The 27,721-nt window shown below is 33.9% G+C and overlaps 1 protein-coding gene and 1 long non-coding RNA gene across 2 annotated transcripts in view; one reads left to right on the top strand and one right to left on the bottom strand.

Annotated features, from left to right (window-relative positions):
• The window catches only part of LOC119086020, a 100,909-nt gene that overhangs the window by 25,894 nt on the left and 47,294 nt on the right, over window positions 1–27,721 (bottom strand). The window contains exons 3-4 of the mRNA XM_037196594.1: window positions 25,258–25,345; window positions 23,177–23,262 (exon numbers count right to left, since the gene is read on the bottom strand). Of these exons, the coding sequence (XP_037052489.1) occupies window positions 23,177–23,262; window positions 25,258–25,345 (174 nt within the window). The remainder of the gene's footprint in view (window positions 1–23,176; window positions 23,263–25,257; window positions 25,346–27,721) is intronic.
• LOC119086021 lies at window positions 1,936–16,117 on the top strand. Its single transcript, XR_005089383.1, has 3 exons — window positions 1,936–2,101; window positions 2,659–2,660; window positions 16,108–16,117. It is a non-coding gene; the product is annotated as an uncharacterized LOC119086021 (long non-coding RNA).

Here is a 27,721-nt window from a genome sequence, read left to right as displayed (position 1 = left end):
ACATCAATTTTGACGAACCATTAGAGACCGTGTTGCTTCAACTAGAAATCGTATCGATTTTTTTCGTTAGAAAGAGTGTCGTTGTGTCTTTCACACATACATTAATCACTAAACGAATCACTTCGCTAGACGGTAGGTGTTTATACTGTGGTATACCTGTACAAAGTGTTATATTTTTGGTAATGAACTTCTACGAAAAGTACTTAAAATAATTAAACGAAGAAAAAGTGGGAATGTTGTAGTCAATCACGACCATCATCAACCGAATTAATCGTTTCCATGATTGCCTATCGTCACTCAGGTGGGAATACATAAATTCGTAAAATAAAAATGTTTTGTCCTTGCCCTTGAAACGATTATTCAAAGAAGAAACTGATACTATTACAGTGACGTAGTCAGACATGAATTTCAGAGTGTGCTCAAAGCAGAAAAATTGTTTTTGTATAAATTAAAGAAAAACCTGTAAAACACGGTTTGCTGACGTTTTCAAGGTGAGCTCAGCACACATGAGCCCCCATGTAGCTACGGCCCTGGACTACAATTTTGAGTAACTCATAAATACTACAGTTGTCGCGTATACCATCTGAATTTACCTTAGTAATTTACGTGAACATTTACTCAATGAAAATATATTTACCAAGTAAAACAATAATATGACGACGGGGACTCTAGACGCCGCCAATCTTACGAAGCAACCTTAAGCACATAAAAGCGACAATAAAAGTTTCGAACATAAACCAGAAACTTAACTGTTGATGTCCTAATAATGCAGCTTCATCATCATCGTGCGTACATTTCAGAGCAACATAAGATAGTAGTTAACCTTTAACCGGTAACATAATGACATCAAATGTATTGTTAGAGGGTGGATTAGAATGTGGGACGAACAAAACGTAACGGTAATTATATGCTTTGTATATTGCATCGGTAAATGAGATAAATCTAAGAAACCCTTTTCGTCTGTTACGTTGGAGGCGTATGGAAGTAGAAAAAAAAAACGAATCCATCAACGACAAAATTTACAGCATTACCGTTTCAAATGACTCAGACAACTATTACATTTACTAGGTCGTAGTCGCGCAATAAATTCTTGAGACGAGCATTCAAGACAGCTTTAACCTCCCGCCCTTCAACCGTATTGTTTAGGTATCTACATGGAAAATAGTCAAGCTAATTTATCAAAGGTAATTGCACCTTTGTCAAATTAAAAAGATCGTGTTTTTATGCTCTGACCAGAAAATGTAAACTGAAAGCGACATGTAAAATTGATATAACTCGCCCAGTTATATCGTCATTCTACCGTCCATCACTATATTGTTAATAGTTGGTTTAGCAAAACACACCTATGTCTATTTACTCATGTGGTAATATTATGTTCCCTCATCAAATATACGGCCGCATATGTATACTATTCAAGTGAATACATCGAATGCAATATAAATGATGTATGTGGAGAACATTGCATTTGATCCGGTTGATTGTAAACGTCACTTAACCGTTCACTGTTCCTTCGTTGGTTATAATCGGAATCAATAAGTTACAATTTCCCTGGCTAGTGTAAGGTCATCAGTTAATTGTAATTATGTTACAGAAATCGAGACCGTAGTACAGTATTCAGGAAATAGATAGTTACAAGGACTGAAAAGTCGAGCTGTCGCGTGAAATCTTTTGATCTGAAGCGAGGCCAAGGTCAATTAATATGTGACTTTTCATTTTTCGTCCGAGTTAAGTTTTTCGTTACACGTTGTAAACCACCGTATATTTTAAAGGAAATTGTTCTCTGATCATCCAGGGGAAAAGAACCTATTGCATCGGCATACTCAAGAATGTTTACTTCGGCGATTTTTTAGGAAAGGGTTTGCCAGGTCGCCCATTTTAATAAATCAAACAACGTAAGAAATACTTTTATAGAAAATGGGCCCTGCGGTTAAATTAAACCATTTCCTTTTACAGTCGGAAAAAGATAGATTTCGGGATTTTAAGAGACATCATCGTTTTTCTGTATTCTCTCATTTCGCATGTTATTTGAAATGGTAATTGAGAGAATTAGAGAAATGATGACATCTCTAAAAAACCCGAAATCTATATTTCTCCGACTGTAGTAGTTGGTAGGTTTCTTTGCCACGTAAACAATTCTCTTTTGAGCCATGTCAAGTCACTTGATTCATCTGCAAATTCTGTCCTCGTTAAATCCAACAAAAGGCTAAGACCATGGTGAACATAATACTGGTTTCTCCTTGAATTCAACGGTATCTCGTTGGATTGAGAGCAATTGGAGATTTTTACGTTAAGTTTTTATGTACTTCGGTTGGCAGGCTATCGACATAATATATTTATGAGACATACAAAGAGATGAATTTATACTGAATACCTTTCTGCTTAAGTAAATCAATAGGTACAGAATGATGGGTAATGGTACGTCTTTGCTGAATATTGTGAATGATTATGTCCATAAAAAGTTAGTATCTACAGTCGATAAAAGTCTCAAAATCTCTTTTGTTAAAGGAAAGACGAAAAAAACTGAAATTTAATGCATCGTTACCTAGACGCACGGCCAACAAAAAAGTATCAATGCCATAGCACAGAAGCGAATCACCTTAATGTTAAACTTCGTTTCACATTATACAATTTCATCACATCGTTATCGACAATGACAAGAAGTTTTCTATATACAAAATGTCATTTAGGGTTAAATGAGGCATTTTATTGCTTTGTCATCTCGAAAGATAAATGATTACATTCCCCAGAAGACATTTAAATTGCGTCAACATTTTGCGTTGAAAGCCCCGTTCTCTCGAAAATCAATCAAAAACCAATTTTACATTTTCATTATTTTATCGTCAATACCGACATCGACATTAACGAAATTCCATTAGACTTTATATCGACTCGTATCGGAACCCCTTTTTCAGCACAGTGAGCTGCGGGAATGGACCAAGAAAATCACCTTTTCGACCATCATTTTAATATTTTCGTCATTTGTTAGAATTTCTTCAGTTTGTTTGAAGTGTACTGGTAGATCTCTAGTGGGACTCAACGTGAACGGTATTTCCTTCGTATGTTACCGGGAAGTGCTTAGCTTGTTTTAATTAGGTCAGCGAAGACATTCAAATATATTAGACTCTGGTAAAAGAGTAGTCTTTAAATACTACACAGTCTTTTTGATGAAAGAGATACAAGTACCAAGAGCACAGGGGTGTAACTTAGAACAATTTTTATTGTCGCTGCTTAGAACATTTTTGATTTTTGTACCAGCCCTGTTGAATGTCGTTCAAAAACATCGAATCGTTTTTTAATTTTCTGAATGTTATAGTTTTCGGCAACAACGATTTTCTGTTATAGTAACTTTTAATTGTCTTCGGCAATTGCCTAAATCGATGGTATTTTACGACAATTTTTATGGTAAAGTGGTACACCCGTGACCAAGAGATACCACATACAAAGAAAATACCTTTCACGTTCAGTTCCACAGTGCACTGGAAATTCACCAATACACTTCAATTCGAAGTAATTATAATAAATTAGGAAAATATTAAAATAACTGTCGAAAAGGCGGTTTTCTTGGTCCATTCCCGCATCTCACTGCTTACATTGGCTCTCTGTAAATACAGCACGAATATTTTGTCATTATGTGCAGGTCAAATAAACCGCACAAAACTCATAAATCTTATCCGAAATAACCGAGAATTTCCTTTGAAATGAAATGTTCTATTTCGCCGATATCTATCTGAATGCCTATTGTATACGTTCAATGTTAAACATTGAATGTTTTATCGCAATATGATTCACAACAGGACGTTGAGTACTTATATGCGGATTTCGGTGAACGAGCATAAAATTGGGTATAAACACTCTTAGCAGGAACTACCTCAATAACCGATAGCTATGTGCTAGAAAGCCAACATATTAAAGTTTTAAAGCTTATCGTCAGTGTCGGACTGTAGAACGGGTAAATATAAAAACCAGCACAAAACAACCGCAGATTGAAACTTATAACAATAACGAAATTTCTCTGGGGAAAAACTTTTTCTTTATCGATATACAATTTTGCATATTGCTATCGGGTCTTGGGTTTGAATTTTGAAATTAACACTATTGTGCTGTGAAAAACGTTACACTGGATGGTCGTAAATATACATACGTATGTTGTAAGAGCATTCAAGCTTGTTTTATTGTCTTTTCGGTCACAGAAGTGCTTCTTTTGAAATTTAAAGAAAACCCACTTCGTAACGAATGTATCATTTGAATTAAAACGTTACATCACTTTGTGAATAGAGAAATATTGGTCATTGCCCCGGATAGAATACCAGAGACCAGAGCAATGCAGTACTAGTTTATACTGAAAACTACAAGAGTGACACCTTCCTTTTCATAGCTGAATACGGTCGTTTCGTGAAGTTTTATACTGAAAACTACAAAAGCGCCAAGATTTGCTGACAAGTGGCGGAAACGTGAACAAATTACATGTTCTATTGGTTTGGTCTGTATTACAGCAGAAATTAACATTTTGTTGAAGCGAATCACGTTACACTGGATGGTCATGAATATGCGTATGTAAGTTTAAGTCTGTTTTACTGTCTTTTTCGTGATAAGATTTCATGTAAATGTTTTTGAAGTAAACTCGCCTCGTAACGAAAACACTAAATGAAAGTTAAGGTGAACCGATCGGTTCATTGAATTCGAGTTTTCGACTGCCAGTTTAATAAGCAGGATATCTCACTCGTTTTATTTCTGACCATTAAAAGCTTTTATAAATAGTAATTTAAGCCACCATTGAGTGATATTGGTTATTTATGCCGGGATTCATAAGACGATCAACGATATGCATCTAAAGTTTTCAAATTCTACCATTATGATGCAGAGTTGCACAAATGTTTTTTAGGCACTTGATGAGCCGTAGGCCGAGTGTAATACACATCATGTGCCTAAAAAAGCATTTATCTCCGAGTTGTATGCAACGTTTTTCTCAAAAAAGCCAACGAAAGTTTGACATTTCTTAAAAATGATACGCTGTCGAAGAAACGTTTCTATTCGATATTCCGAAAAACCTACACAGAACATATTTTTCTTTTAAGAATTGCGAGTGTTGAAAATGCCGTTGAAAATGTTGAAATCTCAATTAGGGTACCCTAGCTCTCAATCAAATCAAATGAAGTATGAAGTGGTCTTTGAGCATCTGTTAAATCGTAATCAATTTCTATATTTACTATTGCTAACTTTATAATTGCTTTTCCATTGATTGAGCAATAAACAATCGATATTGAAGCTCTGTTACACTGCTGCTTTCGAAGCACATTAAACGATTCTTTGAACAGCAATTTTCCACTATTTTAACTCCATTCACTTGCCATCATTTTATGTTATTTATGTGAAAAGCAAACAAACTAAAAATAAATTATTATAAAAATATCTATCCTCTTTGCCCAAGAGTTTCAGCTGTTAAAATTTTTCAGCCAGCACTAGCTGCAGCCAACCGAATGTAAACTGGCATAAAGATAAAAACAACAGTCGACAGCACAAACACAATGTTGCTGTTGATGCACTTAAAAACTTAATGCTCAGTGTCATATTAATGTTCACCGGCTGAAAATAAGATAACGCTATAAAGGAACGTGATAATTATCGCCAGAAGGAATGCATATCTGCAGGACGTAGCTATTTTTAGAGGCCTTTCTGATTTATGATGAGAATATCTCGTAAATGTTATTACGATTCTACAAAGTACGGTAAACAAGATCTCATTATCCACTCGTGAACATGACAACAGTGTTTTCTACTCTAAACAAGTGTAGACGTCGTTAAAAACTTGGTGATTTCACAAGGAAATTACGTAATGAAACTGAACAATTTGTTTGTTTTTGAAGTGGGCCAGGACTTCAACAAAATGAAAGTCGTAAAATATTTTTACTACATAGAAACGTCGTTCAGGACGATTTATAACGACTACAGTGAATTGAAGAGTTTTCTTCCAAATTTTCCCTTGATGAACAATAACCGATGAGTTATGCTTTTTGTAAATGGATAAATAACCGGTAGTATATGCATTCGATGTTATATACAACACACTCTTTGCTTGTGCGTATCGACGTTTTTAATTGAATTCGAATTTAAATTTATGGCCCAGTACGTTTTGTAGAGCTCTACAAAATAAATTCATCATAGGGAACAATCTTGAGTACATTCTTGGTATATAACAATCGGTCTTGCTGTCTTATCCATGATTTTATGTACAAGATCATGTACGGTCGAGGGGGAAACTACGCGAGCAAATACTGGGACATGAGATATTTATGCCAATAGACACAAATAGCCACCAATTGGGCCAATAACTACAAATGACGCCAATAGACATGCTATATTTTAGACTGGTCCATGGCATGTATTGGCGTACTATTTCCTTATATTTGGAACTATTGGTGTCTATTGGTGTATTGGTGTTTATTGACGTCTATTTGTATCTATTGGCGGCTTTTGGTGGCTATTAAAATCTATTGGGGACTATTGGCATCTATTGGTGACTGTTTGGAGGGGAGAACTACGAGGGAAAATATTGGGTCAGGTGACATCAATACAAGTCAACAGACATCAATGGCCTTCAATAGCTACCAATAGTTGCCAATAACCTTCAATAGTTACCAACAGACGCCAATAGCCACTAATAGACATCAATAGTCACCAAGGGGAGTAGGTGGGACAAGATTTCCTTGCGTAATTTCCCCCTCGTGTACGCTTCACAGCGACTGAGAGTGAAGCAATTTGAACATAAAAATGAAATGAACAGCTACCCTAACAAAGTTATACTAAATAAACCAACATGTACGCACACAAATACAATAATAAATTAAGACAAATATGCTCTATGGGAAAATTAATATTAACTCAAATAAAACTTTAATGAAAACCTAAAATGAAATAGAAACATAAAACAAAATTACAGCAGAGCTCGTAAACACAGCTTAACCTTTGTAATCAAAATCGTGTGCGTTTATATATGAATAAATAATCGGGCTAAGAAGTGTAATATGACGATAATATCGGTATTGCTTGTCTTTAATGACTATCAGTAACTAATTTAGTTGGTCTTTATTGTAAATATTGTAAATATTGTGTACCTATAATAATAATAATGTTCGGAGAATTAAATCGCCCACATTTCCGAACAAAATAATTTAATAAAATATTAAGCTCTGATGGAGGAAGATAAAAGCTCTGCTCGGGAGGTGCGGGAAAACAGGAAAAGTAGGAAAATATGCAGTTTTGCTTGTGGTATCGCCAACAGCTACTATTGTATGTAAAAACTTGATTTAAAAATAAATAAATAAATATTTTGTTTCGTCTCGTCAACATCTTTCACTTGAGATAACACGCACGATTTTTGAACCAAAACATCCAGATAAATGCTGGAAAAAACTAGTGAAGAGCAGACAAAACAAGCAAAACAGGCTGTTTTGCTTGCATTCTCGCCCACTTATCGACAGACCCGATTTTCCTAAAATTTAGATTTTTGGATTAGTCTCGTCACTACTTTCTACGGTGTTCTTGTTTGTCTTTTTTTCGCCAGTTTTTCACTAGTTTTTCAAGCATAACTCTGGATGTTTTCGCTCAAAAATCGTGTGCGATATGTCAAAAGAAAGGTATTGACAAGACGAAACTAAATTATTAAGATTTTGAGAAAACTGCATATTTTCCTACTTTCGCCATTTTCCCGCACCTCCTGGATTCATAAAATGTTCATTAATGTTTTCATTACTGCTGTTGACACAAGTAGGTGACCCATATTTTAACTTTACTACTTGCAATCTCGGAGTGGTATCAGGAAATTGAGTGAAAAATAAGGAAATTTTCTCGTGTAAAAAGGAAAACCAACGAGCCTTGAAATGTATAGATAAAGAATCTGCAAAGTAACCATGTTAAAGGAATTCAATTACATGACACACCAACTTCATATACTTTTCAATGTCTAATTCGTTTAGTCTCGGTTAATTACCTCGCTTCACTACCATGTAATTTCGTTGAACATCTTGCGATTTTTTTCTCTGCTAATAAAATTATAAATTCAACAAAATCTAAGCTACACTCTGCCTAGCAGAGCCTGCAATTATTGAAATTGAAATTTTTCCAAGAAATAATTGCTGTTTTTAGCATAGGAAAAAGAGCATTTCACATATGATTAATAGCATCGTTGTTGTTGCGTGAGGGAACACCTACAAGTACTAGGCACATATATAATCGGAAAGACTACAATATATTCAGGTGAACGGAGTCAAGCAAGAAAAAATGCAAAAAAAAAATCTAGAAAAAAAAACCACCACCCAACCGACACCTGTTGGTATGATTAATGAGTTGTTGGCATAGAAAATTTGTTTGTTATTTTTCTCAATGTTTGTTGTAATTGTCTTATCTAGAAACTTCAGCCATGGTAAAATTGCTTTTTTCGGTAATTGCAGAAAAACATTTAGGCTAAGGGAAAACAAAAAAAATTAATCTGCTATTCGATATACACACACCACGGAAACAGGTTGAGCTAAGCAAAATATAATTCTAATCGATTTTTTATCAATGCGGCGATATTTGTGTAAAAAAGAAAAAAAAATCAAAATCTTGTTTCATCTTTATTCGGTTAACAAAAAATATGTATTCAGGGCGATTTAGAATCCATACAATGTCGCAATAAAATTTGATGCTTTCAGATTACAGATATATATCGTATCGTGTCGTCAATGCACTAATTCCTGTTCCAATAAAAATAGAATGCATTGAACGCGTTCGTATCCAGATGGGAGAGTAAAATTCATCGTTATGATGCTAGTTCAGGGAAAAAAAAGAAATGGAATATTTTCGTTATTTAATCACACGTGAAACGGATGTTCAAACCTTTGCATGACTAAAGTCATTTCAATTTGAAGAATCCTTAGAGACATGCACGGAATGGTTAAATATGATGCGACGATGAGAATTATTCGAAAATATTTAGATTATTTTTCATTTCAACTAGTTATGCGTAGGCAGTAGATTGCAGTGGCACGGAAGTATTGCTGACGTTCATAGTCAAGAATTTTATCGGAATTTGAATATCATAAACCACGAAATCAATTCCTTTATCATTTATATTCAGTTTACTTTCTGCATAACATGAAAGTGTTCAGTAAGGTATGCGACACCATTCAGCAGAATTTTTTTTTTTTCGAATCATTAGTTATGAATTTGAATTGAATACTATAATGGCAGTGATACTCTTTCTACAATTAATTTTTATTTGAAACAAGAGTATCTCTGGAGTCCAGTGGACAATCTTTTAAATGAGCTACTTCTCTTCCTCAGACTATTTCTTAGTTTTTGATACAAAATCTATTACGTCATTTAACTAAGCATATAATTGGTTATAAGGAAGATTTAACCAGTGGTCATTACTCATTATTTAGGTCGTTGTCGACAACAGATGTAACGACAGTAACAATTGTTGAATTCATTTTATACAAAAACGTTGTACAATGTACGGTGTACATACAATCTAGCTTTACGCGTCCTATGTAAATTGTACGGTTCGGGGGTACAATTGTGCTATACTTATGTATCTAACAGAGGTTTGAAAAAAAGGTCCAGATTTTTAAAGGTTGGACTTTGACTACCATTCTTCGACTATATTTATGCATTGGTTTTTGTAGTCTTTGCTTTCATCCATAATAGGGGTTACAACTCGATTTACTAGGAAAATATCGATAACAATATTATAGCATATCATGCAGGTGTATCGTGCATTGCTGTAAAAAGAATTGAAACAAAATTTTAAGCTTCAAAGCTCCAGTTGCAAGAGCAATTGGATTATTAGTTTTAAATAAAAATTGAAAGTTCTCTGGCAACGTCGAATACGTTTTTAATGTAATAACCCTTTGAACAGCAACAAATATTGATATTTTTATGATATTGATAACCGTGTAATACCCAAGATCGGGTGCTGAACAAGCGCCCACCGACTTGATACTGTATTTTTCCACATCAAAAAAAACCCAAGTGACCGTTTTATAAAAAGGAAGAAAAACTTTTATTATTTTCATTTATAGCTGATCCCCCAAAGGCTTAATAAAATAGCAAGAGAAAAAAATAAGGTCAGATAATAAACGACAATCATACACATATATCGTCCGTACCAGCTATATCCTCCGTAGATAGAAAACCATATTGCGTTGGTCGTTTACATCTTCACACATAAAGTAATATCGAGATATGAAGCCAGAGCCATGACTGACTATCAAAAGATGATAGTATAATGAAACTGGGGATTTGTCGGTAGAGTATACCTAATGTATTACTATGGTTTCTCATCACTGGAAAATGAAACGAAACTTTTCAATGTACTGTTAGATGTAGAGTTCTCAGAGGTCATTTGTATAGTTGAGAGAAAGTTTGTGATTACCAGACTTCAATTCAACATTCACAACACCAAAATATCAGGAAAGCCAATTGTTTTGTAGGTGGCCAGCGCATTGGAAATGTTGAAAAACGAACCGCGAATTAATTGCTGCAGAAATCACATTTTCTGCTCTAAGAAATTTTATTCATTAAAAACCAAGACGACTAAATATGTCAAATATTATTATTTGGCAATGTACTATGATACAGTCGTTGAAAAGTGAAAACTAACATGTTTTCTGTTTTGGGACTAGTTTTGGGTTGAATTGTGGGACAAAAATACTTAATTTAATGAATAACAGTGGCGCTAGTTGTCCAGCAAAGTTTTTATTCAATAAAATTCTGACACTTTTGATTCGGGGTGCTCACATTCGCACCATAAAAAATTCAAACGAGCAGTTAACAAAATCGAGAACATAAATGTACACATTTTTTGCGATGCTGACCCTTCCCAAGAATTGTTGACATTGTATCTTGAAATACACACAATATCCTCATATTTATTTCTGAAATTTAAAGTAAAATTGTGAAATCTTGATGCATTGGAATTGAAGCTGCTGGTCACATTTTTAAATGGTACGGTAATGAGCAGCCAAAATTCAAATGTCAGAACCACTGTTCGCGTAGTATTGTTCTCGCATTCATTATTCTTGTGTCAATTTGATTCGGTTGTGATGTGAGAAAATTTCTGCTAAACTTTGTGCATTATTCGTGATTTTTAAGTGCGTTAAACATTGCAAATAGCCAAATATTTTTGTGAACGGCTAAAAGTGTTGAGGAAATTTCGGAAATATACGTGTGTGGAAGATACACATCAAAACATTGCTGTCGAATTTCAAACTTAAACATCCACAGCCAATGTTTTGATCGTGTTTTCCCATACAAATGATACGAAAAGTGAAATAATAAATTAACTAAGTATTTGGTCGCGGTTAATTGCTAATAATTTCTATTTTCTAATCGAAAATCTTTAAATCGAAGAATTTGACTTCGGAGGAATTTTCTGCTTTTGATGTGGTCAGAAATAATCAATTATTATTTGCTTTTCTTCATCTAAAAAGGTTTTTTTTATCAAACTTTCCTTCAAATCAAGATAAAGCAGCTGCCGGTTGTTAGACGAGTTTAAGTTCATCAATCCCCTACGTTTTAGTAATCGAGGTTTTGTTGATGTGGTGAACGCTTTACCTTCATTTCGTGAAAATATTGATTCAATTATTGCTGATTTCGTGTTAATGCGATAATTTTTGAACGGTTGAAGATGGAGAAACAACTTAAAAAATGAAAGATCTCTCTTCTTGACACCCAAGATTCTCGCTTGGTTAAAAAAAATTGCCTTTGTTAAATGTCAAAATTAGCCCCTTTCCAGGTCAGTAAGTAAATTTCCAAGTAAATTATGTTTTCATGTTTCGGAACCAAAATTAGGGCAACTTTTTTGGTTTTATCTGGTTTTCGGCCGTTTACATGAAAAATTACTTGTGTACCAGTTTGGGACGATTGATCTGAGGCACTTTCGCTTGTGGACCTTGCTCTGCCCAAACTACAGCTCGTGAAATTGCCTCTAATCAGTCGTCCAAAACAGCGACAAATAACTAATTACTTCAACAGTAAAAATTGGTAAGGAAAGAATTGTCAAGGTTGTAAGCTTTTGGGAAGATCTGCGTGACTTGAAAATTCATATCATAACGGCGACGAGAATCTTCACGCCCCATTGTATCGTCTACCACGTATTGAGAGCAACACTGAACTGAGTGTTTTATAATCGCTACACGTGTATTGACTGAATTGATCACGGTCATGAGATTTTGGTCGATCAAAAAAATAATTTAGAAATGGGTCCCTTCGTTTCTTTATGCTGCATAGTGAAATATCCAAGGTGTAAGTTGACTTTATCAGTGCAGCTGTACCTACCACGGTATAGTACTTTCTCATAAACGTTGTCATGCTTTTGGTAGAACTATACGGTTGATTGATTCTGTTCGAAAATCTCTAACATCACGAAAATCATTCATATCACTTGCTATAAATGCGTTCCTGTTCCTAGTCTATTTTGATAAATCATTATTCAGCTGTTATGAACTTTGTATTACTAAAAACTCCCAGATAATGAAAAGTCTGATGACTTGAAAGGGATCTCGCTGCCCACTAAAAACGTCCTCATTTAAGACTTGATCTTTTGATAGTAGGAACTTCTTAGAAACATAGTATTGATCACAAAGCGAACACTCGAATAGCATGCATCGATTTGCTAAGCTCTTGTTTTCGGTGAGAGATACTAACTGTTGATATCAGTGTACAGTTCATATAAAATGCTGATGCACATTTCCATGTGTTATTAAATATTTCGAAAATATTGACGCGCACAGAGACTCAAAAAGCTTCTTGAACAAGATAACTTTCTTACGAAAGTTTGATAAAAAAAAACCTTTTTAGATGAAGAAAAGCAAATAATAATTGATTATTTCTGACCACATCAAAAGCAGAAAATTCCTCCGAAGTCAAATTCTTCGATTTAAAGATTTTCGATTAGAAAATAGAAATTATTAGCAATTAACCGCGACCAAATACTTAGTTAATTTATTATTTCACTTTTCGTATCATTTGTATGGGAAAACACGATCAAAACATTGGCTGTGGATGTTTAAGTTTGAAATTCGACAGCAATGTTTTGATGTGTATCTTCCACACACGTATATTTCCGAAATTTCCTCAACACTTTTAGCCGTTCACAAAAATATTTGGCTATTTGCAATGTTTAACGCACTTAAAAATCACGAATAATGCACAAAGTTTAGCAGAAATTTTCTCACATCACAACCGAATCAAATTGACACAAGAATAATGAATGCGAGAACAATACTACGCGAACAGTGGTTCTGACATTTGAATTTTGGCTGCTCATTACCGTACCATTTAAAAATGTGACCAGAAGCTTCAATTCCAATGCATCAAGATTTCACAATTTTACTTTAAATTTCAGAAATAAATATGAGGATATTGTGTGTATTTCAAGATACAATGTCAACAATTCTTGGGAAGGGTCAGCATCGCAAAAAATGTGTACATTTATGTTCTCGATTTTGTTAACTGCTCGTTTGAATTTTTTATGGTGCGAATGTGAGCACCCCGAATCAAAAGTGTCAGAATTTTATTGAATAAAAACTTTGCTGGACAACTAGCGCCACTGTTGTTCATTAAATTAAGTATTTTTGTCCCACAATTCAACCCAAAACTAGTCCCAAAACAGAAAACATGTTAGTTTTCACTTTTCAACAGCTGTAAGCGCACCATGCAGCAGCAAACAATAATTTTACAAATGCCGTGCATCATAACCGAGATCATAACCCAGACTCCCTTGCCATTTAGACGAACAATAAATAAATTTGTCTGGAACAAGTTGAAAAGGGTACAGGTTCATTTCGTAAATTGGATTTCCATCAACATTTGGAACATCTGAAATCACGAAGAATGATTACTTTAAAAATCAACAGACACTTTCTTTTCGTAAGGTCCAACGAAAATTATTCAGACTTCCTTTCAAACAAACTTTTACATAATTCGATCTGACACACGTTGCAGATCTCAGGTGAATGATTTTTCAATTAAACTTGAACAAATACAACTATGTTGATTTTCCACCGTATATAGTCTGGTATACGGTGAAAATGAATTTTAATCTGTTTATAGCAATCTGATCATTTATATCCCAATCGAATCATTTAATCAATCTGAAGTGTATTAAGTGCAAAGTACACAGAAACTAATCGGTCTGCTCTACAAATAATTACTAATTTATCGTAACCAGCGATCAACGGATGTGGGTATAAATCCCATTCATATTCGGATTTAAATATAATTCCATCTTACGTGAAAGAGGCATTAGTTATTACAAATGGTTTATTATAGTTTCTGGTTACAATCGTGACTTTATAATGAATCCATAAATTGAATAACCTTAATTATGTGGTTGAAACCACAAAGCCGTATATAATTCAAGCAATATGTTGACACTATATAGTGAGTGTGTTTACACTCACTGTACACTGTACTGCATACATACGTATGCTAATTTTCTTTGAAAATTTGTGTATGAATTTATAATCAGACTTTCATTATTCCTATCACGTTTGTCTACAAAGTTGACAGAAATATTTCAATCGTATGTAATAACACGTTCATTATTATTTATCTTGGAATTGAGGGAATACTGGTGTACTGTACTGTATTCAATTTCCGCTCCACATAAAAATCAACAAGGAATTAGAAAGCAAACATGTTATTATTAAGACGCTGAAAAGCTCAATCAATGGCGGTTAAGTTGGTGCGAACTTTTCGAAACGGTTCCGAAAGAATTAATTTCTGTTTCCAGCTGGAAAGTTGAAGTCACAATTTCAAGTCCTTCATTTCAACTTTGGTAAAGAAAAATCATGGCGTTTGTGAGGCGCCGTGAGCGTGACGCAAGTCCTAACACATTAAAAACTTTGGATTTTTGTAAGAAATATAATGACGCCACGTTAGTGACTTTCCCTCCTTTGCTCATACTACCCGAAATTATCTTATTCGTAATCTGGACATCCAAAATTTTTTGTGTCAATATTTGGTTGATAAAACTTTTGCGTATGAACAGTCGCACGGCCGCCTGTAGTTTTTATTCACCAATTTTTCAATCAGTGGTTTGACCTTTCTCAATTATCTGCCATTTTTGAACTAATTATTTTGTACGTATCTGTAAGCAGCAACTCCTCCGATATCAGTTCTTGTGAAATAGGATAAAAGGACTTCAACTGCAAGTGGTTTTTTTGCGATTAAATATTTGGGCGCAGAAACGATTAACCATCTGTTAGTGACAAACACTACAAAAGTGCGACCAATAGTCAGGTGAGCGTTTTTTTGTCAAATGTATTTGTTACCACTAATGAAGTACAAGATTTTGTGCTAAACAACAGAAGTAGTAGATTAAAAATGATGAAAACATACCGTGTCATTCGGGCCGTTTATTAAAGGTTAATTAATTGAACTACATGTGCAGAAATCCTTAAAATTGTGACCAATAACGATGTTGATCTCGTATTTATCAAATAACGAAAGTGTCTCCAACATTTAACACTACTAAGGGCACATCTCTGATCGTGTTGTATTGGAGAAGCACGATTTTCAAACAAACATGCCACGGTTCCACTCAAAAACGTCAGGTAAACGGTGGCGAAACCTCAATGTTTTGAGTATAATGCCTTACTTGGCAATGCAATGCAATCGGTCAAGAAATGATAAGGATGGCTTCTTTAATACAAAAACGATTTCTATCATTTGATCCATTGGTCAGTAGTGCACTACTATTCCCAAACCAAAGTTTAGAGCGAATGGAAAAACTTACAATTGGTGTTGGGAAAAACCAAGTACAACGCCTTCACATATAAAATACATATATCGAACATATACATATAAAAAACTCAATTAGAAAATGCGTCCGATTTCGTTAGGCTGTTTTTCAAAAGAATCACTCAATTGTCGAAATTGTTGGAAATCTCTCAGTGAAGAGAAGATACTTTTTCCAGTTTCGAGCTTATATTGTCTGAAACCTATTTCATATCGTTACCCTACCAACTAAGACGAACAATACTAGTTGTGGCATGTTTTTAAGCGTTTGTTGGGGCCCTAACGAGGTGTGCATAACTTAGATCTTAGCGAGACCGGGTTGAGGTCAAAATGAAGGTCTGCGTACCACACCACATGTAGAATGAAAATAAAATTGTTATTGAAAGGTCTGGCACGCCAGACAATAAACCCTGTTGCTTAGGTATTTCACACTTCCAACCATCTACGAATGAAAATTGGAAATGAATTGACTTTGATTGGCGATTGAAAGAGTACTCTAACCCAAGTAATAATTGCACCATTCAGGCCATGCATAGATTCGTCCTGGTGGTATGTTGCCGTTGGTTTGTCTATTGCCTGCAATTCTATATCCATGTTTGATGAACGTAAGACAGTGTTGGCTACTGCTTTTTGACAAGTGTAGTTGTACATCTTGCCTTTGGCTCGGATATAAAAGTCCTACTTTTTTTCGAAAACACTTGCCGAAGGTGGTTGCTCAAAAATCCACCTATGAGTTTGCTTTTATCACAAAATTGTTACCTCATCTAATAAATTACTAGCAAGAACGATAAACGGTTTGCCAAATGTAGAGTATGAATACGACATTAATTGTGTTTTCAGTTGTGTAACCATACAAAACGGGAAAGAAATCTTATTACACATAATTTATCCACGCGCTCATGCCATATAAACACACGACAAAATATTATTTTATAGGCGGTAATAATGGCTCCATTTTCCTTCTTTCACTGTCACTTATGTTGCGTTATTTATATATACACGCAAATATGCATAGCCTTGTAGAACATCATACATATATGTATGAAAACATCGTAAAAGCTGACATAAAACTCCTCCGAAATGAAAATGAGATGAGTAATTTTTTTCGTTTTATTCTCGCAAGAAAGAAAAAAAAGTGAAAGTATTCTGCAGATGTTTCGTGTATAGAGGGCGGTATATAGAGTAATGTTATGAAAATTATATTTTCGATAAAATTTACATTTTTCTGTTTCATTTCCATGAATTTAAGAATATTTGCGAATTTAATTTATTAAAAGCTATTAAGGAACCAAATTACACTGACTGAGATGATTTTCTTTCTTTTTTGTTCTTGTCTATACCAATTTGTAGCTTCATATATTTTTATATGGGCTGCAGAGGGGTGACCTATTACACAGCATCACAATCCAGAGAACGTTTTATGGAAATGTAATTAAATGATTATGACTGGGAAACAGCTGTACCCAATTTTAAGGCACCCGAAATTCACTTTTATTGCAGAAAGTTTTCGGGAAGACAGAGGAAATCGTAAAATGTAACTCCATGATTAGTCACAAATCCTCAAGATAACGACAAATGGCATTAAATTGTTTGATTAAAATGTGCTACTAAATAAACGGAAAGCCTATTGTCGTAACTTAACAATGGGAGTAATAGATTATTATCATATCGTCCAGTTTTTATGGTACATCTTCTACTTCACTAGTTTTAACATACAATTCTCAATAACGACTAGCCAGAGCTCAACGCTTATTTTCGTCGTCTTTGTTGATATCAATGAATGAATATGTTTAGTCGTTTTTGTGTCAATGCTCCTATTATTCAATCGTCGTATCATCAGTACTAAAATTGATTTCTATAACCTATAACGCCAAACTCGTACCGAATGTTTTGTCTAATTTATAAAAATCTAAAATTCAATTAAATATTTAAATTCTCCCCACTTTTATAGCTAGCACTAAAATCTTGATTCTATTTTAAGAGCGAAAACAAAACAATGACAAAAAAACACCGAAACTTTATCCATTTTCTATTAATTTTGAAAGCAAAAGTCAAAAACTTGCTTCGAATTCATTTTACGGACAGTTAATAATAACCCACAGAGACGAGTAAACTTTTATTAAAGTTATAGTTCTATACGACGACTACAACTTAATTTCACGTCTAGGATTTATAGTTATTTCTTTAAAAACGAAAGCACACAAACATTTTGTGTTATGTAAGCCTTGAGGTATAGGGGTTGGTTCTTTTCTTGTGCACAAATTAAACGATGCTTTTTTGTGATATAAAATATTTTCACATTAATCCCTTCAGATGATCGTCTGCTCCGTGGTCTGCTCACAAAGTTTCACAAGAAAAGGTGGATAACTTTTCTGGGTGGAAAGTTTTTAATGAAAGGGTGAGAATATTTAAAATTTACATCGGCGAACGAAAGTGATTAAGGTTTCATCAATAGTCAATTATCGCACTTTAGGGCTTGACATTTTCAAGAGAATTGCTATGAAGAACTAGATAGCCGAAGCAAACCTTTCCATGCAAATACATCCACGTATGGTATTTCTATATGTTTACCAAAATGTAGGGAAAAAAGGTCTACTGTAAGCAACGCAGTCATGACTTATTTACGCACGGAAACATATAAATAGTTACAATAATGGAAAAACACTGGAGATTGTTTTATGTGAACTGACCTTGCAGAACCATTCATGAAAGTTCAACCAGGTTATTCTTACCGTTCATTTAATGATTGTTCGATCACATAAAAAATTTAACAATACAACCAATAGCCCGCCCTTGTTTTAACAATATACAATTTACTCTTCGAAACATTCATCAAATGCTATTACTTATGAAATTTGGAAGGACTGGTGGAATCAATAATTATTATAACATTTTTTCATCTTGTTGGATCATCTTTTATGTACTTTATCAACCCTAATAACAAGAAAATGTGTAAAAATCGGGCTGGGAAATAGTTGTTCCAACCAAAAAAAAAAAATGTCGCAACGAATTAACCTTTTTATTGTGATGACTTCAGCTAAAACTCAATTGAAATTAAATCTGGCAAATCATTAGGCTTTACACGCATAAACCCCTTGGAATAACAAACAAACTTTTTTCTCTCTCCAACATATACCTGGAGTATACATCGATACAGGCACCATATAGCTAGACAACATGCATATCACGACAAAAAAAGAGCCAAAACCCTCAAACATAGCCAGAAGCTGATATTTATAAAGCCCACTTGGGTCACATTTTCTTGTGTTTACTTATTTTGACAATAGCCATTATGTGTTGAATAAAAGAGAAGCAGATTTGGTCTTGAGAATATAAACGAAAATATCACGTTCTGATATATATTCGTTTTTATTAAATATCTCCTAGCCCCTATTCGGTTGGAAAGCTCTATATATGTGTGTTAGGGTGTTCTCGCAATTTTTGCTCGTAAAATATTCTTGCGTTTAGCTAGCCGCAAAATATTGTGGTGGTGAATGGAAGCCTCGAAAATTCAAGAAAGCTTATGGCCCATGAGTCTATGAGCCATGGACCAAGCTTAAAAAATTCACTAATCGCCAGAAACGTTTTTGATTTTTCGAGGTCACATTTAAAACTATTAAATTTAAAAAATATTCTCCAGAGCTTCATTTGCAACAACAATATTTTGTGGCATAAGCTAAACACAAGAATATTTTTCGTGTAAAAATTGCGGGAACACCCTAATGCGTATACAATACTGATATCGGAATGTAGGACAAACCACGTTTTGTTTATTCAAAATTAGGTTTCCTCCACTGCTGTATATATGGAGACTTTATTTGTGTTTGTTACGCCATCAACACATGTGATTTGACGTGGTTGAAGTGTTATTTTTTCGTCTTGCCTTTATTTTTTTTTTCGTACGTCTTGTTTAAATGTAAATAAAAGCTCTCTGGAGTGCTTTTTGTTGTGGCACAAAAAATATATATATTAAAGAGCTGCTGTGTAATGTGAGGTTCTACAAATAGAATCGAAAGTCAGATTTGTTTCAATTTTTTGCAAGAGACGGAATTAATTTATTTACATACCCTTTTCGAAATGGAAATGAAAATCCACGTTAAACGAATGGAAAGCACGGTAAAAGAGATGGCACAATTGATACTCGAAAATTCACAAAAAAGAAAAACATGCCAGTAAATGGGTACTCGTTTGTGGGCGTCATAGAATTTTCGTAATGTAAGCAGTGTATCGCTTTCTAATTAAGGTGAATGTTTGAATGAACAAAATACAGAAGTGTAATGGGGCGCTTCATTTAATTAATTGAGAAGTAGCACATACATAGTGCGAAAGTTGTGCCTGTAGGCATTTAACATTTCCCAGGGATTGCGATACGTTGGGAAGAGAATAGCGATTTAGGTAAAGAATCTTGTTGCTCGTAGAACAACTATTCCCTGCAGGGAATTTGCATGCAAATTTCAATATCTTAAGTCAATAAATTAATCGAATATTCTAAGCAACTGAACTTTTTCTCATTAGCGTAATGAATGAAACGGTCACAAAGGTCTAGAAATTAATCGGAAAATGTAGTCGTCGAGAAACAAAGGTTGCAACTACTTTCTTATATAACTACAATGGTTTGCAACCTAATATAAGACGAGTTATAAGTACCTAGACTGGAAATTACAAACAAAATCATGTAAAAAATGTCAATGAAAGTCTAGAACAGGTATGGTCGATCGGCGAATTCGTCTTAAACGCACTCACATTTTATGTCAAAATAATATGAAAATGAGTGCGTTTAAGTACGAAAATCAAATTTTTATGTCCTCCGGGCGAACAATAGACCATAGCTGTTTTACACTTTCATTGAAAAATGTGTCTCTGGCAAAATACGAAACGTTTGATAGTGTGAGAATAAGTGAACAATTTAGCGCCAAGAATTTGAATTTGTTTACCACACAAAACATTTGAATTAAAAAAATTAAAATATGAAAAATAGATTGCTAATGCTTAGTTTCCTCTTACCAAAAAAGTACTCCGTCTGAGAGACAAAATAATTTTTTTTTCCTTTGTTTATTTGACAGCTTGCTCTCTCACGGAGTACTTTTTGTTGAGTGGAATGGACACTTAATGCTAAATTGGTAACTATCAAAAATGTCAACGCCTACATGTAATTGGTGTAACATTCTACGTAAAATGGTACGAAATATGCATTTTATACAAATTGATGTTAGGGACATATTTTATCGTACCAAATACCAGTCTAGGAATAATTCGTCTCAGTTTGGAACGTTGCTGTAAACGTTATTCTCTACAAAATCTCTTCCAACGACATGGTAAAATCATTTCGCAGCGATACAATAAGGAAGATTTACACCTCATGTTACAGTATGTATAATGACTAAAAAAATCGATATATTAAACAAAACACTCCGCTGTGTTTGGTGTACTTCACTATGACCGAGAAGAATATAAAAGTATTTACCACAATATAAAAGGTAAATAAAAGTGAAAACTTTCACCTTATTGAACATTTTAAGTACCTAAACACAGCAGCGAGGGAAATTTTGAGTTGCTAAATTAACACGAAATTTATTTGTCTCACCTTAATTGAATAACGTCTATACACATAAACAACACGATAACTGTTCGAAAACACGGAAAAGTTTTTCTCTTGTTTTATCTTCTGACGCATCAATTAATAAATTATGTATTAAGTCTTACGATGCTCATTCAATTTCTACGGCGATTTCGGAATATTAGGGGAGCGAGCTGATGGTTATTATTACGTGGAAAAGAAGATATTTTATTAGATTTTATGGGAAAATTTCTTATTAATAAGAATATTTTTTTTTCGATTTTCTTTCTTATTTATTTCTTTCGCATTGTCGTTGTGGAGAAACAAAAATATTTTCAATTATAATAAAAATACCGGAAATAATTAAATATCTCCTCAAAAGGGTTAGATATACCATATTATGCTCGTATCTTTTTGCTAAATGATTTCAAAGAGCAAAAACGACCAGCACAACGCAACGCAATTTGTTGCGAATTTCATTTCGCCTGTAATACAAGGGGAGAGTAAAAATATTCGGTCTCCGAAAATGAAAGTAATCACAGGCGTAAATGTATACTATAAAGCTCATGACAGAATATCAACCATGCTTTTCGTTTGCGTTCTGTATGATCAGATTATTCGGTTGAAACAGGAATAAAAAGACGTTTTTATATAAATTTCAGAAAACTACACAATCCCTTATCTAAACTTTATGTTCAGGAAGGATTTTTCTTTGATTTTTCGTCTTCAGATGAAGTAATTTTTGGAAATTCGATGTAATTGAAAATTCGTTACCTCCAAACGTGGAAGATTATCCTAGATCAACATTTTCAAATTTGATTTTCTTTTTTGCAAAAAGAGCAAATTGAATATTGGGACCTACCAATATAATGTACCTAATGACTCGGAAATGTGAAATTGTCGAAAACGAAAAGTTCTAAGTTTGAGTTACGTAATAAACTACTTTATGATTTTAGTTCGAAATCACGGACTTCCAGGAGCTTTGGTTCCTTCTCAATATACCCGAACAATAAAATTAATATCGATCTATTGTACTCTGTAAAGATAATGTCCCTTAATTTAATTTATCTGTTGTCAACAGCTACTTCAAAACCAGGCGTACAAGCTCTGATTAGTGTTTTCTTATATAAAAAAATGTGTGGATAAATCATTGAAGTAAAAGATTTTGTATCAAACACGTTTCATCACTTTTATCAAAAGATGTAATAGATTTATTGATTAAATTTCCTTATTGATTGCATTTTACTCCTCTAACAATTTAATACCAAATCAGATTATTATCTGCTCTGCTCTGCTCGATAATTGAATTCAAAATCTAATCATATCATTTACAATATAATTTTCACACTCAAAGGTTGTTATGACGATCGTCAAAGGACTCTATTTAATTAGTCTGCCCGCAAAGTAAAACATTTTTCTTTTAAAGTTTTTAGAGTAAAGTTTACTAAATCCCCTTTGATATACATTCCGAAGGGTGTCACAACAAGATATACACAAAAGTTATGTAACATCTCATTTTATAAGTCTGAAAATGATGAAAATAAGAAGGATAACACACAACATAAAATTTCGACAACATAGTACATACGTAGGGTGGTGTGAGTATAACCAGACATGAGCGAAGCAGAAAGTTTTTCGCAAAAATTTCGTACACAGAGGAATGAAGGATTGAAATGACAAACTTTGGTGTTGCTTTTTAGATTGTTTTGACTAGAAAGATGTTTTAAGAGTTTAAACAGTACATAGTGCTAATGAAAGTTTCCCGGCTTGAGTGTCGATTTTAAGTCTTAAAATTTAAATAAAAGCGGATTTTCGTCTATTTGCAGTTTTACTTACCTTATGTATACCGACTAGCAAAACAATACTTAAGATAATCATGGACAGCTGGGTCGCAATTATAGCAAAATACGCTATCTGTACCCCTAAAATGAAAAGAAAGAAGAAAAATCCGGTAATTGAAAACAGTCATTTTTTTCTCGATTGAATGAAAATATTTCCACAAGATAAATTTTATAATTAAATTTAAATATTGAAAATAAACGATATCTTGAAACCAAGCGAAATTCGAAAAATATTTTTGCAAGAAAATTCACTTAAAATATGCTCTATTACAAGATCAAGTACTTACAGTTCTTTTTTGTCTGTTATTATTCTAAAGGGACCCATTTTACGTTCTACCATCTCGTCTACTCTAACCAACAGACGTTTTGTATTTTCAATAAATATTTATCTTCAAAATTCGAAAGAAAAATATCAATTTTAGATGGTCTTTCAGCGGTGTAACGGAAAATGTGTCTCGTTGGGTTATAACATTTTATGGGAATTGAATAAACTGCTGGAAAATAGATGTATGATTCGCATTTTAAAAGAAGACATTCGGTTGAATGTCCTTGATGGGACAAAGAAATTACTGTAATATTTGGAAAAATATATATTTTCTTGACGAAAATTGGTTTACACACATCGTCGTTTCAGATATATTCGAATCCATTAGGTAGACGTCTGCTTCAATGGTTTACCCTTTTCACTACAGGATTTGAAAGGAATTTTCGGATTATACATAATATTACACTCACTGCCAAGCGGAAGAGTCACTGTGTTTATGTGACTATTAACTTCAATAAGGGTGTCATCGGTTGCATATCGCGTATAAAATTGTCAGAACTGTCAAATTATTAATTATATAACCTCAACATATTTTCACTCGAATCTGTAGATCCAATACCTTCTCTATCACAAGGTTCTGAAAATTCGGAAAAATTCGGATAAAAGTCCGAAACAAATTTTTTTTTCCGGAAATTTTTTCAGAATTTTCGGGAAAAAAATCCCAATAATATGCCCTGTTCTGAAGCTAGTGGCCATTGTCAAATTTAATGTATATTACTTCATGCTGCATGCTCTACGTATAAAATAACTCTCAAAAAGCATGTGGCTATCTAAAACAGATTTGGATACCAAATCACGCTTTGAAGACGAGATAATTTTTCCAGTTGAATTTCGTGAGCGTCACAAAGATCAGATCAACCGATTTGAATGAAAATATGTAGGTTGAACCCTACTTTGGCTTTCACAAATAAATAATGTTGAATAGTTCAGTGAACGTATAAAACCAACGAATGTACATACAAGGTATGCCATACCTGGTATGGCCTATTCATTCTTCAAAATAAATCGATTTATCTTGAACATATTCATTGATATGTCAAAATAATATGAAAATGAGTGCGTTTGAATACTTTTTTTAAACCGCTGTGCTTTCAGTGGTTACATTAGACCATACCTGGCAATGAAAGTGTAAAACAGGTATGGTCTATTGTCCGCCCGAAGGACATAAAAATTTGATTTTCGTATTTAAACACACTCATTTTCATATCATTTTGACATAACATGTGAGTGCGTTTAAGACGAATTCGACTAACGACCATACCTGTTCTATACTTTCATTGATACCTGGTAGTTTATATTCATTGCATAAAACAGGTATGACCAAACTGCGGAGGACATAAAGCACACTCATTTTCATATTATTTTCACATAAGTTGTCAGTACGTCGAAGGTAGGTCGGCCATACCTGCTTTGTATACTTTCATTGGAATAATTAACTATTTGATAGTTCTGTCGATTTATCATTCGGTATGCTGGATATGTTGAATATACGAACTATATTCGAGTATACGTCTGAACCAGGAACACCCTAAATGATTGCTGGTGTTGAAAATTTTAATTATGAATTTCGCTTTTAAAGTTTTGGATTTCATTTACTAGTACAAAATTTTCAATTTATGAGAGATTATTCTGTCTGGAATCTGTGGTTACACAAAATGGAAGTCAAACTCCAGGTAGAAGCATCTCCCTACTATTGAAAAGAGGTTTCCCAAGAATAAAATAAATGTGTGAAAAGCAATATTATGTCTCACCATAGTATACATCCTCCAAGTCGCCATATTTCTTTATATTGACGCTAATTCTCCAAGCGTACAGCAAAACAACAAGTATTGAAATGTTCTGCAAATAGAAGAAGAAATAAAGTCTATGAAAGTTATCACATATAAAATATATAACAGACACACTTGAGGGCTAAATACATAAAAGACGAATCGACATTGCGATCAAGCAAATAAAATCAAGATTTTTTTTTTTTCCTTTAAATTCGATTTGATTTATAGAAAAATGGGAAAAAGTCGACGACACATACAGAGATTCATTGTAAAATATTTATGACAAGTTTCCATCCAATTCACATTTATTATTATTTCATCAATATCATCATCATCGGGGGTTTATAATTTGATACAGAGACATCGTCTTTTTAAAAAAAAAATGTAGCAGCAAAATATATAGAACATTCATACGAATGGTTTTATTTTGAATTCTCGTTCGTCTTACATGTTACCTTTTTTGAAATGAATACAAAATCCATTATATGGAAAGCATACCACACAAAATGCGATAAGCTAACGTGTTCAAGTCAAGTCTTTTTAATGATGTCTTTTCAAATGGTTTTTCTTTTCGTTATTTTTTTCCGTCTTCTAAAGAATCGTTTTTCCCTTTCTGCAAATGTCGGGGCTAAACTTTTGCACGGAAGTTACAAAGAAGTCCTAAAAGCCTTTTTACGTTTGTATCAATCCCCATGAATGGAAGACGAAAAAATATATAAATAAAATGTCGGAAACGAAATCCTTATTTTATTGAGCTTGTTTGTTAGAAGATTAGACGAGTGTTATCAGTTATCTTAATTGGATTAAAAGAAGCTTTTTTGATCTGTGTTTGAAAGTTAAGTGAAAACTGATACAAATGAAATTGTTGGAAAGAAAAATGTTGCCGACCGATGTTACAAACATTTTAGTATCTGATGTGTTGGATGGTGAAAAAAAAACTTTTCAAATCGCACGAACTCAACCAACTTTGCCCAATAATGTATTTATATCTCTATTGAGAATAAAATACGAAAGTCTATTAAAATGATCGGATTATGTCTTATTCATCCGATAAACCTGAAAAGGAATGCTTTGCTTAATATTGCTTGTCAGCATAATATTTTGTATTTTCGCTATACTGGCAACTAGTTCATTTTCCGGAATTCCTTCATGTATTTGATATACCCTCACCCTAAACCGCTTAAATATCATGAATAGTTCTGGTCATGGAACATTTTTGCTACACCATCACAAAACTGCTGGCACTTCATGTTCTAAAAAATCAAATAAAAGCACATGCGAAGATCCAATTGAAAATTCATGCGCTGCACTTTGAGGGTGTTAGATTGAGAGCCTGTGTTCATATCAGTCCCTCTTATAGTCACGGTTTCAAACCTGTTTTGTTTTAGAGTGAACGGAGGGGCCTAACAGGTCTAGTGTGTAACCCAGACCTCACACAATGTGGAAATCCACTTTATGTTTAAATGACAAAGTATGGATGAAATTGATAGACGTACCTGACAAGCTACATTTTTCGAATCTTTGACGCGTCTGGCGCTAGACAGAAAGGGAAATCAAATTTCATCAGAAAGCTCCAGCTGATTTTCAGCTGATTCACCGATACAAATGAAAGTGGCTTTGCATGCCTGTACGGTTGTATCACGCGCATATCGTACTATTCCAGTTTTGTTTATATGAGTGAAACAGCTGAAAATCAGCTGATAGGCCTTTCGATAAAAAAAAATAATTTGTATGAAGACTGTGATGATACACTGAGCCCAGGGCCTACTTTTGCCAAAAAATTCCAAAAACTGCGAACATCCAAAAACCGAATTTTTCGATCTTTTCGAACGGTTTTGGCCGCTCTTGAGCTCAGCCTTCCGTTTTAGCCGGCTCTCAATGATTTTGTTTGGTTATTGACGCTCCCATCTTTCAAATTAATCATGCTCGACTTCATTTGAAAGCGGATAGTGTCAAGAATCAAAGAAAATAATTGAGTGTCAGCTAAAACGCAAGGTTGAGTTCACTAGTTGCCAAAACCGTTCAAAATTTTGGAAAAATTCGGTTTTTGAATGTTCGCAGTTTTTTGAAATTTTTTCGAAATTTTGGAAAAAATTTACAAAAAAAATTCCAAAAATAGGCCATGACTGGGCCTACTCCACAGCACTACTCCTAGCATGAACAGTGAATTGACAGGTGTCAAATTTGAAGGCTTTTGTGATAAGGTCTACCGCTTAGGACTGCTTGTATTATGAAAGCATACTCATACAACGAAAACAAGTCATCTATCTTTACAAAAGAAACACCGAATATTTTCTATGTTCATGCTAGGAGCAGTGCTGTGCCTATTCATGTTAGATTTTTAACTGCTCAACAAAAGTAAATGTTTTAGAGCCAACGTTTTTCGTGTAGTACTATGACATAGTTTTTAGAAAGGGACCTGATGAGTGAACGATACACAGAG

Source organism: Bradysia coprophila, chromosome IV (genome assembly GCF_014529535.1).
Source record: "Bradysia coprophila strain Holo2 chromosome IV, BU_Bcop_v1, whole genome shotgun sequence".
NCBI lineage: Eukaryota > Metazoa > Arthropoda > Insecta > Diptera > Sciaridae > Bradysia > Bradysia coprophila.
Note: the sequence above shows the minus strand (reverse complement) of the source record. Positions and strands in the feature narration are given on the sequence as shown.